The 15,739-nt window shown below is 44.2% G+C and overlaps 1 protein-coding gene across 1 annotated transcript; it reads right to left on the bottom strand.

Annotated features, from left to right (window-relative positions):
- Positions 1-10,877: 10,877 nt before the first annotated feature.
- LOC119281361 (probable long-chain-alcohol O-fatty-acyltransferase 5) lies at positions 10,878-12,191 on the bottom strand. Its single transcript, XM_037561883.1, has one exon. It carries the CDS (start codon positions 12,144-12,146, stop codon positions 11,088-11,090), a length of 1,059 nt encoding a protein of 352 aa, XP_037417780.1. The 5' UTR covers positions 12,147-12,191; the 3' UTR covers positions 10,878-11,087.
- Between the last annotated feature and the right edge of the window lie 3,548 nt (positions 12,192-15,739).

The following is a 15,739-nucleotide window of genomic DNA, read 5'->3' as shown; positions in this document are numbered from 1 at the left end:
TCTCATGCTTGCATTAGATTTTGCTACTATAATTGTTTGCTCCTATTCTGATGCATAGCCTGCTTTTGTATCAGCTGTTGTACCTTACCTGCTTATCCTAAACTTCTTAGTATAGGTTGGTTAGTGATCCATCAGTGACCCCCACCTTGTCCTTGTTGCCCCTGCTTCATCATCGAAGACCCGATCAACGGGATCGAAGACCAGGCCCCGGCACCACATATCACTTTCCCCTTAGTTGCTCGACACTACTAGGTTACTATTGAGTGCCGAGGGTGAGACCTCATCAGCACTTCTCATGTTAACCCTGTAGTGTAGCTATTCGGTCATGGTCATCGAGGGTGACTCCGCCTTAACCACTTCCAATACGACTCTGTCGTGCAACCCCTCAAGTGTGAACCTCAAGGGTGGTTGCTCTTATGTTCACCTTGATGGTTACATCGAGTGGAATCCATCAAGGGTGGTTCCTCAGGGTTTCCCTTGGCGTTAGACACACAGTTACTATGGTTACTACGACTTTACACTGAACCATGTTACTAAAGGCGGGTCGGCCCTGAGGGGTACCCGCGCGAGCTTAATTGCGAGTGATGTGGAGTCGGGTTGACCTGGAAGGTGCCTGCGAGATACTTACGAGGCGTGGTCGGGCATTCTTAGCCCTTGCCACAAGTCCTCGAGACGGGGTGACGGGGTCACATCTTTTGTGAGTCTCTGCTTGTTACCGCGCGTTCCTAATCCACTACGATTTGGATATTTGATCCGAGGGGCCTCTGGCCTGATAGCACTAACCATCACATGGGCATAGTATGGGCGCTCTGCATCGTATGCATCAGCCGAAGCTTAATAGACGTCATGTGACTGAGCGGCGCACGCCAGGTTGGACTGGTAAGCACCTGCCTTTTTAAGGAAGTAGCTAGGTCTGCTCACCAGCCGCGTACGCAACGTGCAGGAGTTCCCCGGGTGATGGCCCAAGACCCTCGGGGGCATAGGTTTAGTCCGCTATGCTGACCTCTCTATTAAGCCTAGGTCGGGTTGCGGCGTATTGTTTGGCCGAGGCCGGGCATGACCTAGGAAAGTGTGTCCGGACGGAGTTAATCGAGCGTGATGGGTAAGTTGGTGCACCCCTGTAGGGAAGAATACATCTATCGATAACATGTCCTACGGTAATGGACACTCGGAGTTGTATCCCGATCGATACAACTAGAATTGGATGCTGAGGCATGAATTGGATATGTGGCTCCGGGAGTCGAGAAAGGATCCCGGAGCGTTGATACAACAACATAAATATGACTGATGTTATACTACTCTACTCCCTCCTGTTGCTGCAAGATGGTGGTTTCCAGAAGATGCTAATCTTCGATAGGCTAGACTTTCCCCTTCTCTTTTGGCATTCTGTAGTTCAGTCCACATATACTACCCATTTCATTGACACTGATGCATATGTAGTGTAGATCCTTGATTGCGAGTACTTTGGATGAGTACTCACGGTTGCTTTGCTCCCCCTTTTCCCCCCTTTTCCATTCTTCTCGGATGTCGCAACCAGATGGTGGAGCCTAGGATCCAGACGCCACCTTCGACGGCGGCTGCTACTACACTGAGGATGCCTACTACTATGTGGAGGCCGACGACCAGGAGTAGTTAGGAGGCTCCCAGGCAGGAGGCCTTGCCTTTTCGATCGATGTTGCTTTTGTGCTAGCCTTCTTAAGGCAAACTTGTTTAACTCATGTCTGTACCCTGATAATGTTGCTTCCGTTGACTCGTTTGTATTCAAGCTGATGTATTCGAGCCCTCGAGGCCCATGGCTTGTAATATAAAGCTTGTATTATTTTAATTTGTGTCTAGAGTTGTGTTGTGATATCCTCCCGTGAGTCCCTGATCATGATCGTACACATTTGCGTGTATGATTAGTGTACAGTTGAATCGGGGGCGTCACACGAGACAAGAGACAACTATGAAGCAATTTTATGTTACACATACGAGAAATTGATTCAATGTACTTCCATCGACCCCTCCAACAAATACATCGGGTTGCAATGCTTTGCCTCAACCCATAACCTTACCAAACTACTTACACATGGAGATTGGATCACACGAAGAAATCATTGAAGAACACATCATGAAGATTGATTGATTGATAATATGTCTTACGATAAATGATGGGTGTGATACACGATTACAAAGTATGTCGAGATGACTGAGAACTTTGGTGGTGATGACGGCGATGGTTATGGAGATGTAGACGTTAAATGGCGGCGGCTAGGGTTGATGGAGATGACTGCTGTGAAGATGGTGATGTGTGTGATTGTTTTTTTTGCTCATTTGGTGTTGGGCCTTTTATAAAGGTTGTTCTGGGGTATCAGGCGGCTCCATTGGGAGGCCATACAACCATCCATACGAGCGGAGATGGTCGTATGGAACGTCGTCCTTTGTTGTGGTTCCTCTGCTACGCCTCCCACTTGATCTCATCTATCTCCACTTTACTCCTTTTCATGTATTGCCTTGATTTTGTCCATAAATAGCCCATTTCCTGTGAAAACAAAATAAAGATAGGGTATTCGGAATCCTTTGCATTCATTAGTCATTAGTAGTAATATTGGAGCGAATATCTCAGTTTTATGAAATATCTTGGTTTAAACTCGGGTTAGAGGAGTGTAAAAATAACCCCTCAACACATATGCTTCAAGGAGGAGTGCCGCTATTCGCTGCCCCGCCACGTCATGGAGGAGAGGCTCTCGCCACCACCCCGTCAAACTCATCACGTCATGTCACATCCGATTGTCATGAAGGGGTGTGGCCGCATTCGCCATTATCTTGGCGGCGACAATAGTTTGTCCTCCTGGAGCGCCCTAACGGCGAGAAGTACGTCGACTAGGAGGGAAGCAAGTGCGATAGGCGCAACATGACGCGCCTGTTAGAGTCTATGGACTCCAATGTCACGCCACCACACATCGCGGCGGACCCACAACCGGCCACGCCAAGGCCCTAGACTACTCCAAGACGATGGCGGAGACGAGCAAGCTTCATCTCCACTGTCGAGATGAGGAGATGGCCACATACGGCCAGGAGTGGTCTCTCCTTGAGTCCACCACCATCGCCGCCTCCTCCAAGGCCTGCAGCCCTCTCCCCCGCCCACGTTGTCGGTGGCCGCGGTCGCACTGCCCACAGCGCAGGAGCAAGCGAAGAGGACAGTCTGCGAGAGTGAGGCGGCTGTCGGGAAACCCTGCCACATCGGCGCGCCCTTCCACCGCCCCAAGCCCCACAATGAGGACTCCGACAATGGCTCCGACGACGGTGATGGAGAAGCCACCAGCCAGTCGGCATGGCCTACGAGGTCACTGTCATGTATAGGGTACTATAGGGTTAAGTTTTTTTGTAAGGTTTTTAGTTCATTGGACAAAATATGTCCAGCTTTAATTATGTAGAAAATATCCTAGTTTAAATGAATATTGTCCGGTTTGTTTGAGTTTGAATCAATTTGATCAATTTCATTAAATTTCATTTAAAATGAAACTGGACATATGCGGCTAGTTTTGGATGACTGACTCCCGCATCTGTGTCCGCTGACTGGTTCGCCCTATCCGCGGACGGATGTGATTTCTGGTTTGCGAGTCAACGTTGGAGATGCTCTTGGTCATTTGATAGAATGTTACTTTCTCTCTCTAACAAGTCACAGATCTCATAGTAGTAGGGTGTGTGTGTGCGTGCATTCATAAGGGTGGATGTATGTGTGTCTATGTTTCCTAACAAAAACAATCATTTTCAATACCAAGAAAGAAAAAATTGCCCGTTGACTTACATTATAGAGAGATACAATAAGTATAACAAACAAATGGCAAGTTACCGACAAAACAAAAAATTGCAACATCGCTAGAACATGCGTTTTTCTATAAGATTAAAACTATGTTTCATGGCAACATAAAGAATATATATAGATTGTACAAAAGTTAAGAGACTAGGAGTCAATTAAACAAATTCCATGAATGTAGTGCAATTTAATCTTAGAATATATTTCTATAGATTGCGCTCACAAAAACGATGTAATCCACGAGGGAAAATTCCTATAGATTGGACTATTGTCCAAACAAATATATTGAAGATTATTTAAATGAAAATGGACATGTAAGGTAACAAATCATATATTTAGTGCCCCTCATGTTCAACCATTTTTCAATTAATTTTTACACTATTGTTGTGCGACATTGACCTCATTTGAATGATTTTGTTAGTGAAAAACCCATAAAGGCATGATACTCTGACAAATATATCTGTGGTGTTTTTGCTTGGTTATAGTTTTAAATATCATTAGTTCAATCTAGAAATGTTTTGATAGTAGCATCAAATCAAAATTTTGCATTCTACATGAATTTAATTATGGTTGCCTTGTTTGAAATGAAAGTACTTCACAGACGACCCACCATGCACCATGCATGATCCATTAATTCAAATTTAGAGTACAAAAACGAGTGTCTAGTGAAAGCCTTATGTTGTCCAACCCAATATTATCTAGGAATATAGTGGAATATGTGTTCTTTATGAAAGAAGGCAGGAGCATTGTCATTCGGTTAAATAATAAACCACTTTGTGTATAGGCACCCCAGGAAGAGAATAAATAGAGTGAAAGAACAAAAAAACGAAAAATATGGTGAAAACAACACAACCACCAAAGGTCAATCAAGTCTTTCGCCACGGTGACTTGGAGAGTGGAGGAATGATCTCCTTGGGGGATCGATTTATTTAGTTCTTTTCACAGATGTGCCACATAATATTTCTAGTCACTCCAATGAACAAACTAGACCGAGGGGTTTTGAGTTGCACTAGAAAATGTAGCCCACCAATCATGACGCAAAATAATGTTATCATAGTTAATAGGCTTGACGGCAGGGGGTGTGCCAAAGATCAACCAAGAAAAGCATCATGCACCAAATCGTGGGAGCAAAAGGTGACATCAAAGGTCAAGATGGGTGGCGGTCTCAGGGTAGGCCAACAAAACCTAGACATGATTATAGGACAACAAGGTTGTCGGATGTGTGCTCACTATTGTAATGACTAAGTCGAGAAACATAAGCTCACGGTTTCTGAATGAGGGTACACATGAAACTTTTAGCCTTCTTCTCGCAATTTCAATGAGATGATCGTTTCCTTAAGGAGTGGAAATGATCCTTTGAACTAGGTTGGGTGTGCCAATTCCGCCAAATAAATGTCATCAAACATAGGAGCAACGAATAGTAGGAAAAACACATGCAGTAAGGAGTGATTCATTTTTTATGTTTTTTCCTCGATAAAACGAGAGGGTATATCCCTCGCTTCTGCATCTATGGACGCACACATCCAACATATTCTGCAACATATCAAATACATATAAAAGTAGTACAACCCAGATAAAAAGGCTAACACAAGATAACAAGTGTATCAACAAATGTTCGAATTTAAAATATATGTTTGAAGTTATAAAATATATTCAAGTTTCTGTTTTTTTTCCAGAAATTTCAAAGAAAAATGTCCGCATTTGAAAAAAAACTCACGTATTCAAATATTCTTCATACATTCAAAAACTCTTCACATTTTCATAAAATAGTTGGGAATTTGAAAATAGTGCACCTTTCAAAAATTGTTCTTGTTGACAAATTGTATTTAAATTTTTTAATACTAGCAAAAGTGCCCGAGCATTGCAATGGAAGAAACGAAAAATATATCATAATATCCGATGGCCATGACCACATTTTGCTGCATCATTGAGATACACTATCAGTCTCAATTTCGTGAAGTCATGAACAATTTTTGAAATTATCAACATTTTTTTAAACTCATGCTCATACTTGAAATCATGAACATTTTTACAAATTTTCAAACATTTTCCAAAATTAAGATTTTTTTTCAATTCATGCACATTTTATACTACTTGCAAACATCTTTTGAAAATTGTGAATATTTTTATAACAATTTTCCTGACTCTGAGAACATTTCTAGAATCTATGAACATTTTTTGGAAATTGATGGAGCAATTTATGAAATTCACGGACATTGTTTTGATTTAACAAACATTTATTTGATTTAATGATGAAATGCATGATCATTGTTTGAATTAGCAGACATTTTATGAATGAATAAACTATTTTGTAAGCCATGAACTGTTTTTGACATTTTAGGATATTTTTCCATTCATGAATATTTTTTGAATTAGGGAATTTTGGTCAATTTCATTAACATTTTTTAAAACATGAATATTTTATAAAATCAAGAATTTGTTTTGATTTCCCAAACATTTCTTTTCAAAAATTTAAATATTATTGAATAAGCCAATATTTTTCTATCACGAACATTTTTTGAATCCACAAACGTTTTATAATTATTACAAATTTTATTTCAAATTTCACATTTTTTTAATGTTTGATTTTTCAAGTACCAAATTATTTAAAGTAGAAAAAACAAAAACAGAAAAAAAATTGAAAAAATTAGAAAGCAGGCAGCATGAGCCGGTGCTTTGGGCTGCCTAGGCGGGGAATTGCCCTGTGTCAAACGTTTTGTCTCACTGATAGGTGGCATTTGTGGATAATAGTTTGCAACTTTGGAGGAAATTTCCATGACGTACCAACAGAAGTAATAGCCCATTTATTACTAGGTATAGATGTCGGCGAAAAGATTTCATAATTAAAAAAAAGGGTTTCCAACAAATGTTTGGGTTGTTAAAAATGTTCACAAATTTTGAAAAAAAATCAAGTTTGAAAAAATGTTCAAACTTTAAAGAAATTTGATTTTTTTAAATTTATATTTTCAAAAGAATATTCACAATTAAAAATTGTTCCTGGTTTGTAAATTTGTTCACAACTTTCGAAAAATATCCATGTTTGAAAAATGCTCGCTTTATTAAAAAATATGTTCACATGTTTTCAAAAATTGTTCGTGTTTTTACAAAACACTGCTATAGTAAACCAGACCAGTGCGATTCTGAACCACTATAGTTGCCGCTTGTATGTTTTGACAAGGGCAGTTACCCGCTGGTTAATAGTGTCGCTACGCGGGTTGGCCCAGTAGGACGCCGCCATGTGCGATCCCATGCATTTTGACGCAGAACGCGTCACATAGAGGGAGTCCGACAAAGGATAAATCTTAATCTCACAACAAAAATGAAAAGGTAAATCCTGTTCGGCCCGCCGGTTTCTTCATTATTCGTAGACGACACACACACACTTCCATCGTTTAATACAATGACTGATAAGATAGTCTATCTTAAGTCTTGCATGTAATTTAGAGATGATAAAAAAACTGTCTATAATGAATCATCTGTTAGCCTTATCTTCAATAATTAGTTATTTCTAAAAACGTGATGAGACATATTGTGCTACAAGCCTTTTCTTATGAGAGATCTCTCCTCCACCTCATCATTATCTTATGTGGCAATCTTAAGATAGAACCATTGTACATGCCCTAAGGCAGCATGGGAGTGAAGCTATCTCTTCAGTTTATGGTAGCTTCCAGAACCTTCCTGACCGATTTTGGAAGCTTCAGTCCATTTTTTCGTTTTGTTTTTTATGGAATGGTTTTATTCGGTTTTTGTTTTCCTTTCCTTTTTCCTTTTTTTGTTTTATTTTATCTTTTAAAACTCGTGATTTATTTTCAAATTCAAAAACATTTTCCAATTCCGCGAACTTTTCTTAAATTTGTGGACCTTTTTCCAAATTTCATAAATTTTTGGGTAAGTTTTTCATTTTTTGTGAACTTTTTAAAAATTGCAAACCTTTCCTAGCCTCGAACTTGTTGGCAATTAATGAACGTTTAAAATGCATGAAAGTTTTACAATCCATGATTTTTTTCAAATCCACAAATAATTTTTTGAGTATGTGAATTTTTTTTCAATTCTGCGAATTTTTGTCAAATCCGTAAACATGAACGCTTGAACTTTTTTTTGAATCCCTCATTTTTTTAGTTTTTGTATTTTCTCAAAAAGTCAATGGTCAAGGCGGACCAGTTAACCGCGAGAGGTCAACCATACCGAGCGACCAGGGAAGCAAGCACTTGCCCCGTTGTTGGACCGGCCCATGAAGTAGGGGCATGTGAGAGATGGCTCCTTTACCTGGAGCTTAATGCGCTTGGGAGGAGGTCTCCTCGCAACGACTTAGGTTTCGTCTTGGCCACACCACGGAGCAACTTGGGTGTGTGTGCACTCGGCTTTGATGGCCCTTCAAAGAGAGAAAATCCTCAAAGACCCAGCTTAACACACATTTTTACCAGTTATTTTGTATGTTCAAAGGTACATTGGTCATTTTAGCCTCTCTCCTACTGTTTGAGCGGTTACAAAAACACATTGGTCATTTTAACCCCATCTTTTTCGTAAATCGGCTTACGCACCAACATAGTTTTTTTCTTATTGTAAATAAACTTTAGCCAAGAGAGACAGTCCAAGGAGATAAACACAATGAAGCATGAGTGGTTTTCATCGTCTTAAACCCATAATAAACAGAACCCCTATCAACTTCTCTAGCACCACAGCCTATGGAAACATATGAGATACTCTCTCTCACCGGGTTGAGTGGTCTTTCTTGAAAGAGAATATGCTGAAATTAGGCTTTTGAGAGAATTAAGTAAATCTTATTATGCAATGTGTATCCACTATTGAATACCGGGTTAACTTTAATGTGGAAGAAAGTGAAAATTTCAAGCCAACAAGAGGTTTAAGCAGGGCGACCATTTATCTCCCTATCTATTTTATTATGTACGGAGGGAATCACTGCTCTCTGCGGAGAATGGTAGTACCTTGGGAGTGAAGGCTTGCAGAGATGCTGGCCTATCACCAAACTTCTCTTTGTTGATGACTCGTTGATCCTCATAAGGGCTAATATGCACAATGCTGAGACACTTGAAGTCAATTCTGGATTCGTATTGTGCCGCTTCTGGGCAATTGGCAAGTGTTGGTAAGTCAAGTATCTTTTTCAGTCCTAATTGGAGTGAAGAGAGAACAAATGTGTGTAACTTTGAATATCATGACAGAAGCCCTAAATGATAAATATTTAGGCTTGCCTGCCAATGTGTGGTTGGATAAAACTGATTGTTTTCAATATCTGATAGATCGTATTATCAAGAAAATAAGTGGTTTGAAGGGAAAAATATATGTTGGAGGCAGTGATGAATCTACTAAGGGGCTTTAACAGTCTTAAAGCCTTGCCTCCAGCGCTACAATTTTTTTACTACTAGTCTCAAAGCCCAGCCTAGCCAGCATGACACAGGCAGCCCATACCCTTTCCATTTTCTATCTAGATTCACCAGGAGGGATGGGTTTTCAGGATATCCGCTGTTTCAATCTAGCGATGTTGGCAAAACAGGCATGGTGTCTTCTTGAGAACATGACTCTTTATGTGCTACTATTTTGAGATTGAAGTACCTTCCTAATGGCGATCTATTGAAAACCAAGTTAAAAAAAGGACCTTCTTATACTTGGCAAAGTATCATGGCATGCGTGAATTCTCTGAAGCATGGTTAATTATATCTGGCGAGTTGAAAATGGTCAGAAAGTTGATATTTGGGAGGATGCGTGGATTTCATATTGTGCTTCCAGAAAAGTTGTCACTTCAAGAGGGGGGCACTTGTTATCCCGGGTGGTGGACTTTATTCATCCGACTTCTAATAATTGGAATGCCAATCTAGTTAAACAACCTTTGTGTCCTATTAGTGCACAACAGGTCCTTACTACCCCTTTCCCTCTACATGAAATGCAAGATTTATCGCTCGGAGTTTTACGAAAAATAGTTTGTTTTCGGTTTGGCCAACCTTTTTTGTGGAATGGGATCATCAACATGGAACTAAACTAAGATGTACTAACGGAATGGGACAAACCACTGTTAATCCTATTTGGTATCTGGAAGCTCTCGTGCCCTGCAAAGGTTAAGATCTTTATTTGGCGTACGTTGCATGGTACACTGTCGTGTTATGTTATGCTTGCTAATAGACACCTGAATGTCTCACCTCAAAGTCTGTGTTGCATCCCTGGTCAAGAAGATACAAAACACGTGTTATTTCTCTATAATAAAGCAACAGAAGTTTGGAGGAGGTTGGGGATGGACGAACTCATTAATAGAGCTTGCGAAGTTGATCGTGGTGGGGAGGTAGTTCCAGATTCCTACTTCTTTTACGAGAGCAGTATTTATACATTGTGGAGAATTTTCGGTAGATCATAGTCATTACTGCTAGATATCTGGGGTGGAAACGTCGTAAACTGGTCCATGAGGAGAAAGTTCAGAATGACCTCCACATCTCTATTCACGCGCTTATGACTAACTTTGTAATTGCTTCTTCTCCTAAGGCTACTATGATAAATTGGGGTTGGACCAGCCCCCTAGTGGCTTTGTCAAACTTAATGTTGACGCATCTTTTGATCAAAACCTCCTTAGGGGCACTGCCAGAGCAGTCTTGGGGGATGACAAAGTCCAATTCACTGCGGGTTGGGGGGGGGGGGTCGATTTGTGTGCTGATGGATCAATGACTGAACCTTTGGCCCTCAGATTCTGTCTATCACACAAAGGACGCCATGCAATCGTCTCGTCATTGACTCGGACAATTTGAAGGTTATTGACACCAAGAAGAATGAAGGACAATCTGCGGGGGCGACGGCAATGGATTTTGACGACTGTTATCATTTTGCCTGTGATTTTCCTATTTCTTCGTTTGAGCATTTGTAATAGAGAAGCGAATATGGTCGCTCATGAGCTCGCTAGACTGGCTAGATTTCATCCGCCTCTTGATTGGTTTGAGGAGCCTTTAGACAAAATTGTAAGCTTTCTCACAAAGGATGTACTTGTTGTTTCAAAAGAATAAAGTGTTTTGTCTTTTAAAAAAAAGAAATGCATGACATACTTATTTGGACCAATAGGAAGAGGTTACATCTCCAGGGAGAAATAAAGTACAGTACACGTTCAATTCATCTTCAATCTCCCTAATGTTCGTCGAACCCTCACTAACAACAATACTAAACCTTTCCTTAACTTGTTTGGAAGAAGTAGAATCAGGAAAATAGAAGAAACCAAGCAAGCATAGCGGCCACAGATTATACCTAGTATGAAAAGCCCGAAATATCCTGACAGCTGAATGTTACTCTTCTGTCTCTAACTCGAAGCATCCCCAAATAGACGGACGATGAGACGCTTAGCGACGGCCCTAACCAACCCCACCGCGTCGGCGGCCTCCTGAATCATACGCACGTCTATGCCGGCTCTGATGAACGGCCCGAAGAAGAGCTCCGATATGGTGACGACCATAAAGGTGGTGCCAATAAGGTACGCCGCCGGCTTGGGCGGTCGCCACAGCCCGGCAACCCTCGCCCACCGCTCGGCGACGTGGAAAGCGGCCTGGAGCGTGAAGAAGAGCAGCATCTCGCCCGTGGGCGGCTCCAGCGTCATGTACCAGTAGAGCAGCTCGTGGAGGACGCCCGACATGAGGAACGCGGCCAGCACGCCGGCGTCCCGGCCCCACCGGTCTCTTACCGGCTTGTACGCCGACGCTCGGAGGAGGTCCACCGCCATCAGGTTCCACTGCCGGCCCCAGAAATCGTTAACCGACGCGACGACGAGCGGCGCTCTGAACTGCCTCTCCATGGCCGAGCCCAGCACGGCAGCGGCGACGAGGCCGACGGAAGAGAAGACGAGATCGAGCGTGAGAAAGATCTGTGCGCAGTAGAGGTAGTGGACGACGTAGAGAGGGAGCGAACCAGTGTGTGGAAAGAGCAGGGCGAGGCCGGTGAGGAAGAGAACGCTGCGGCCGCAGGGGACAAGGAAATCGGCGACGGACGGTCCCGGCGACGCAGAATGGCTGGTAGGCTGTGGACCTTCGCGGAGCCTGATGGGCAGGCCGGTGCAGAGGAGAAATGGGAGGAGGGGCAGGGATGGCTTGAGCGGGCCGAGGTCGAACGCGAGGAGGACGAGCTTGTTGGCGGCGAGCCAGGTGTGGAAGAAGGTTGAGAAGAGGCGGAGGTGGTAGGAGTTGAACAAGCACGGCAGGTAGATGAAGACGGGGAGCGTCGGGAGGATTGCGGCGAGGCGGGGCCAGCCCGGACGGAGGCGGCGGCAGGCGGAGCGCGCGTAGACCGCGCACATCGGAACAAGGAGCGTCGTCCAGGCGAGCGCCCTCAGTTCCGACGCAGAGGTGGGATGCCCGAGGGATTGCATGGCGCCAGGGGTACGCGGTGCGAGACGAGCCTGCGGATGGCACAGAGTCAATCAATGAGAAGTCCGTGTATACCCGTGTAGGGATCAGACTGATACAACAGAATGAAGCGCTATATAGGCGCGGCCAAGGTAGGAAGGCGTACGTGCGGCGTGCGGCGTGCGGCGTGCGGCACGGGTCATGTGGATTGTGGCACAGCAGTCGTTGCGCCTGCATAACCACGATATACACTCGCACAACATGAATTACGGAGCTCACAAAAAACACTGTGACTTCTGCACTGCACGACCACGAGGAGAAACGACGCAAACGTAAGGGCAACTCCAACCGCGAGACCCAAACGGACACGAAAGATGTTCGTTTTTTGTGTGTGGGTCGCTTCGTGGACGGGCAAACATGCGTCTCCAGCCGGTGCACTCAATGGTGCTACCCATTTGGACACACACACGGGCGGACAAGGAGATACGCGAAAAAGGAGATCGTCGTTCCACAATGTTGACACTTAAAAGTGACACAATCGTAAAAGTTGCTAAAAGCTATGTCAAGCTAATTCAAACTTATGACTGAAAGTCACCATGGAATGGCTCTCTTCGAGAAGATCAAAACGGATATGAAGATGGTCTAAAACAGAACTCGGATGCAAAAGTTATGACAAGTTCAGAGATGCTCATGCTGACACCAGATTAAAGAATGACATGAAACTCAATTAATATGGCCTCTGATGGAAAATGTTTCAACATGAACGTTATGCGTCTCGTTGAAACGGTTGAGTTTGATATAAAAAGTGTCTTAATCCGAGGTCGTATGCAACATGTAAAGGCAAAATAAGGTCAGGAACAGAAGCTGCAGAACCATTTCGGACCGACCGAGTTGATTTGACTCGGTGAGACCAAGTTAGATATAGAAGATTATAAAAGGTCAGCCACGTTAACTCAGTGGGACGAAAGCAAACCACTCGGTGGCTCCAAGTTGATCCGAAAAATTATCAAAGATTCCTGTCCGAATTAGGTTGGGGTTTTTGACGTTTTGGACGGATTTTTTAGTTCTTTTCTTGTACGCGAAGTCCAGCCGCCTCATAAATATATGAGAGGTGACCGTCGATTGAACAACACACAATCAACAAATCAATATACTACATTTTACCCTACTTTTTTTTACATCTCTCCCTTGTTCTTTCTCTCTCGTTCTTCGTTTGTTCTTCGTGTTGAAGGGCAACGATCCTCGAGGCTCTAGGGGCGAGCGAATTGACCTAGGGCAGCCCATAGCCGCCGCGCATCCAGAAGGGGTCCCTCCGGGCGCGTGGGGTTTCGGGTCCTCAAAAGCACCCGCTGAATTGTGTATCGTGCGTCCGGACGGGTCTCCTTCGACGTGAGTTGCGGTGCATCACCCTCGGCGTTGGAGGTACACGGTGACGTGTTCGTGTGCGAACACACAAAGAGGAATTAACACGACTCCTGCGGAGGAGTGCCATGAGCTCCTCGAGGTAGCGCATCCATAGCGGCTGCCATAGCTGCGGCGGCGGCATAACCTATGGATGAGGCGGGTTGACGGACTTGAGGTCGAGGGACCACTCCCACTGCTCCTGCTTGGGCAGCAGTGTCGGCGGGGAGACCGAGCACAGGGAAGAGGAAAACCCTAAGTATGGGCATGGACTCGCCCCACGACAAGCCGCCAGATCCGGCGTGGCGCGAAACAGGTGGAGCCGGCACACTGCGAAGTCGGGCAAGCGGAGCGGCCGCTCGATGGGGAGGATCTTGGTATCGCCGTTGATGTGCGCCTGGCGGCAAGATGTGAGGCGGGGCTGGGCGCGCCTCACGCAAGAGCTCTTCTTCTGGTGGTGGTGGAATAGAGAGTCAAGGGAGATCTCCTTTGCAGCCGCGGCAGCGACAACACACGACGCGTAGGAGCTCCTCTCTTGCCTCTGTCGCCCGTGGGATGGGTGGACTCGTGGGATAGGTGGGTGGGTGGGGAGAGAGAGATAGAGAGAGAAAGGGGGAGAGGGAGGTGGGATGGGTGGGTGGATGGTGGGTCAGGCCAGACAAGAATGGACTGATACGTCCCCAACATATCTATTTTTATTATTCCATGCTATTATATTATCTATTTTGGATGTTTCATATGCATTAATATGCTATTTTATATTATTTTTGGAACTAATCTATTAATCTAGAGCCCAGTGCCAGTTTTTGTTTTTTCCCCTTATTTTTGAGTTTTACAGGAAAGGAATATCAAACAGAGTCCAAACGGGAGATGTCCTAGCAAAAGGACTTAGTCGTGGAGCCATCGCAACTAGGTTAGGTTAAAGGGGTTAAACGGGACAAAGGATACGGGAGTTTATACTGGTTCGGCCCCTTGCGGTGAAGGTAAAGGCCTAATCTAGTTTGAGATGGTATTGCTTATGTCTCGATTACCAGGGAGCGAATATGCTTGACCTAACTTTCGATCTGTTGTTTCTTGCCCTGAACCGCCGCTAGGTCGTCCCTTTATATACACGGGTTGACGCCCAACGGCTCTCGGAATCCCGGCCGGCTCATAGACAACGTGTCCGGCTCGGTGACTATCTATACATGCCTTACAATACAAGTCTTATACATAAGGCGGTTTATTTCTACGGGCCTTAAGTCGCCCTTGGGCCTTGGGCCCTTATCTTGAACCGCCATCTTCAATATCCTCGTGGGCTTCATATGATGAATCGCCATAGGTATAACCCATCCTCCCCTGGGCGGTAGTTATATATCCCCAACATTAGGCCTCAGGTTGATTTGAACTGGTTCATGTCAATCTTCAACACTTAGAAAAATCCTCCCTTCTTTATCTGTGCGAGAATTCATAACCCGCCATGACGTCATCTCCTGGAATTGCAATAACCCGCCATGATGTCACCTGTCATTAATTCACAAATATCCAATATATCTCAACGGATCTTTATCTGAATAGCCGTCCCGAGAATCGAGGCGCCCGAGCAGCTGGATAACCATGTTTTTTGGCCTCCTCGTTTTTCGCACCCATCTGTTACCTTTCCTTATAAATATGGTCAAACTGCCTTTCCTCATTCTTGCCCCTTTCCTTCATCTTCCTCCTCTCGCGACTCTCTGTCACTAGAGCTCCACCGCCGCCGTGAAGCACACCGTCTTCCTCGTCCTTGGCCGCTGCATCACCCTCAATAGGACTAGAGAACGGCCGTGCTCCACCGCAGTTCACCTGCGTCTGTAAGTTTTTCTCCTTCCATGCTCCAGATCGCATTAGGCTTTCCGTAGTTCTGCATGTTCTTCGTAGCTATTCGTAGTTTATCTCCAACCCGAGCATCGTTTGATCTGGAAATAGCATATATCTTGCGCGGTAGTAGTTTTGCACCTGCTTTCAATACCAGTGAACCCTTTTTCCTTGAGATAAGATCTCCTCAGAACCTATGAACTCCCTTGTTCTGCTTTTAGGTTTTGATTTATTTTCTTTTCCTGAACTGCCGCTGATCCAGAATAATAGTTGCAATATGTGAAAACTCTTTGTCCAGTACTTAGCAAAAATTTGCTTCCTGATAGATCCACCTGGTCAGGGTGGCTTACATTATCATTTGTAGTTAGCTTCAATGCCTTAG

This window comes from Triticum dicoccoides, chromosome 3B (genome assembly GCF_002162155.2).
Source record: "Triticum dicoccoides isolate Atlit2015 ecotype Zavitan chromosome 3B, WEW_v2.0, whole genome shotgun sequence".
In the NCBI taxonomy this organism is placed as follows: domain Eukaryota; kingdom Viridiplantae; phylum Streptophyta; class Magnoliopsida; order Poales; family Poaceae; genus Triticum; species Triticum dicoccoides.
The sequence above is the reverse complement of the archived record's forward strand: the minus strand, read 5'-3'. Positions and strand labels throughout refer to the sequence as shown.

Bases quoted from the DNA above. Each gene is read 5' to 3' on its own strand.
- LOC119281361 (XM_037561883.1), bottom strand. From the start codon at position 12,146: ATGCAATCCCTCGGGCATCCCACCTCTGCGTCGGAACTGAGGGCGCTC.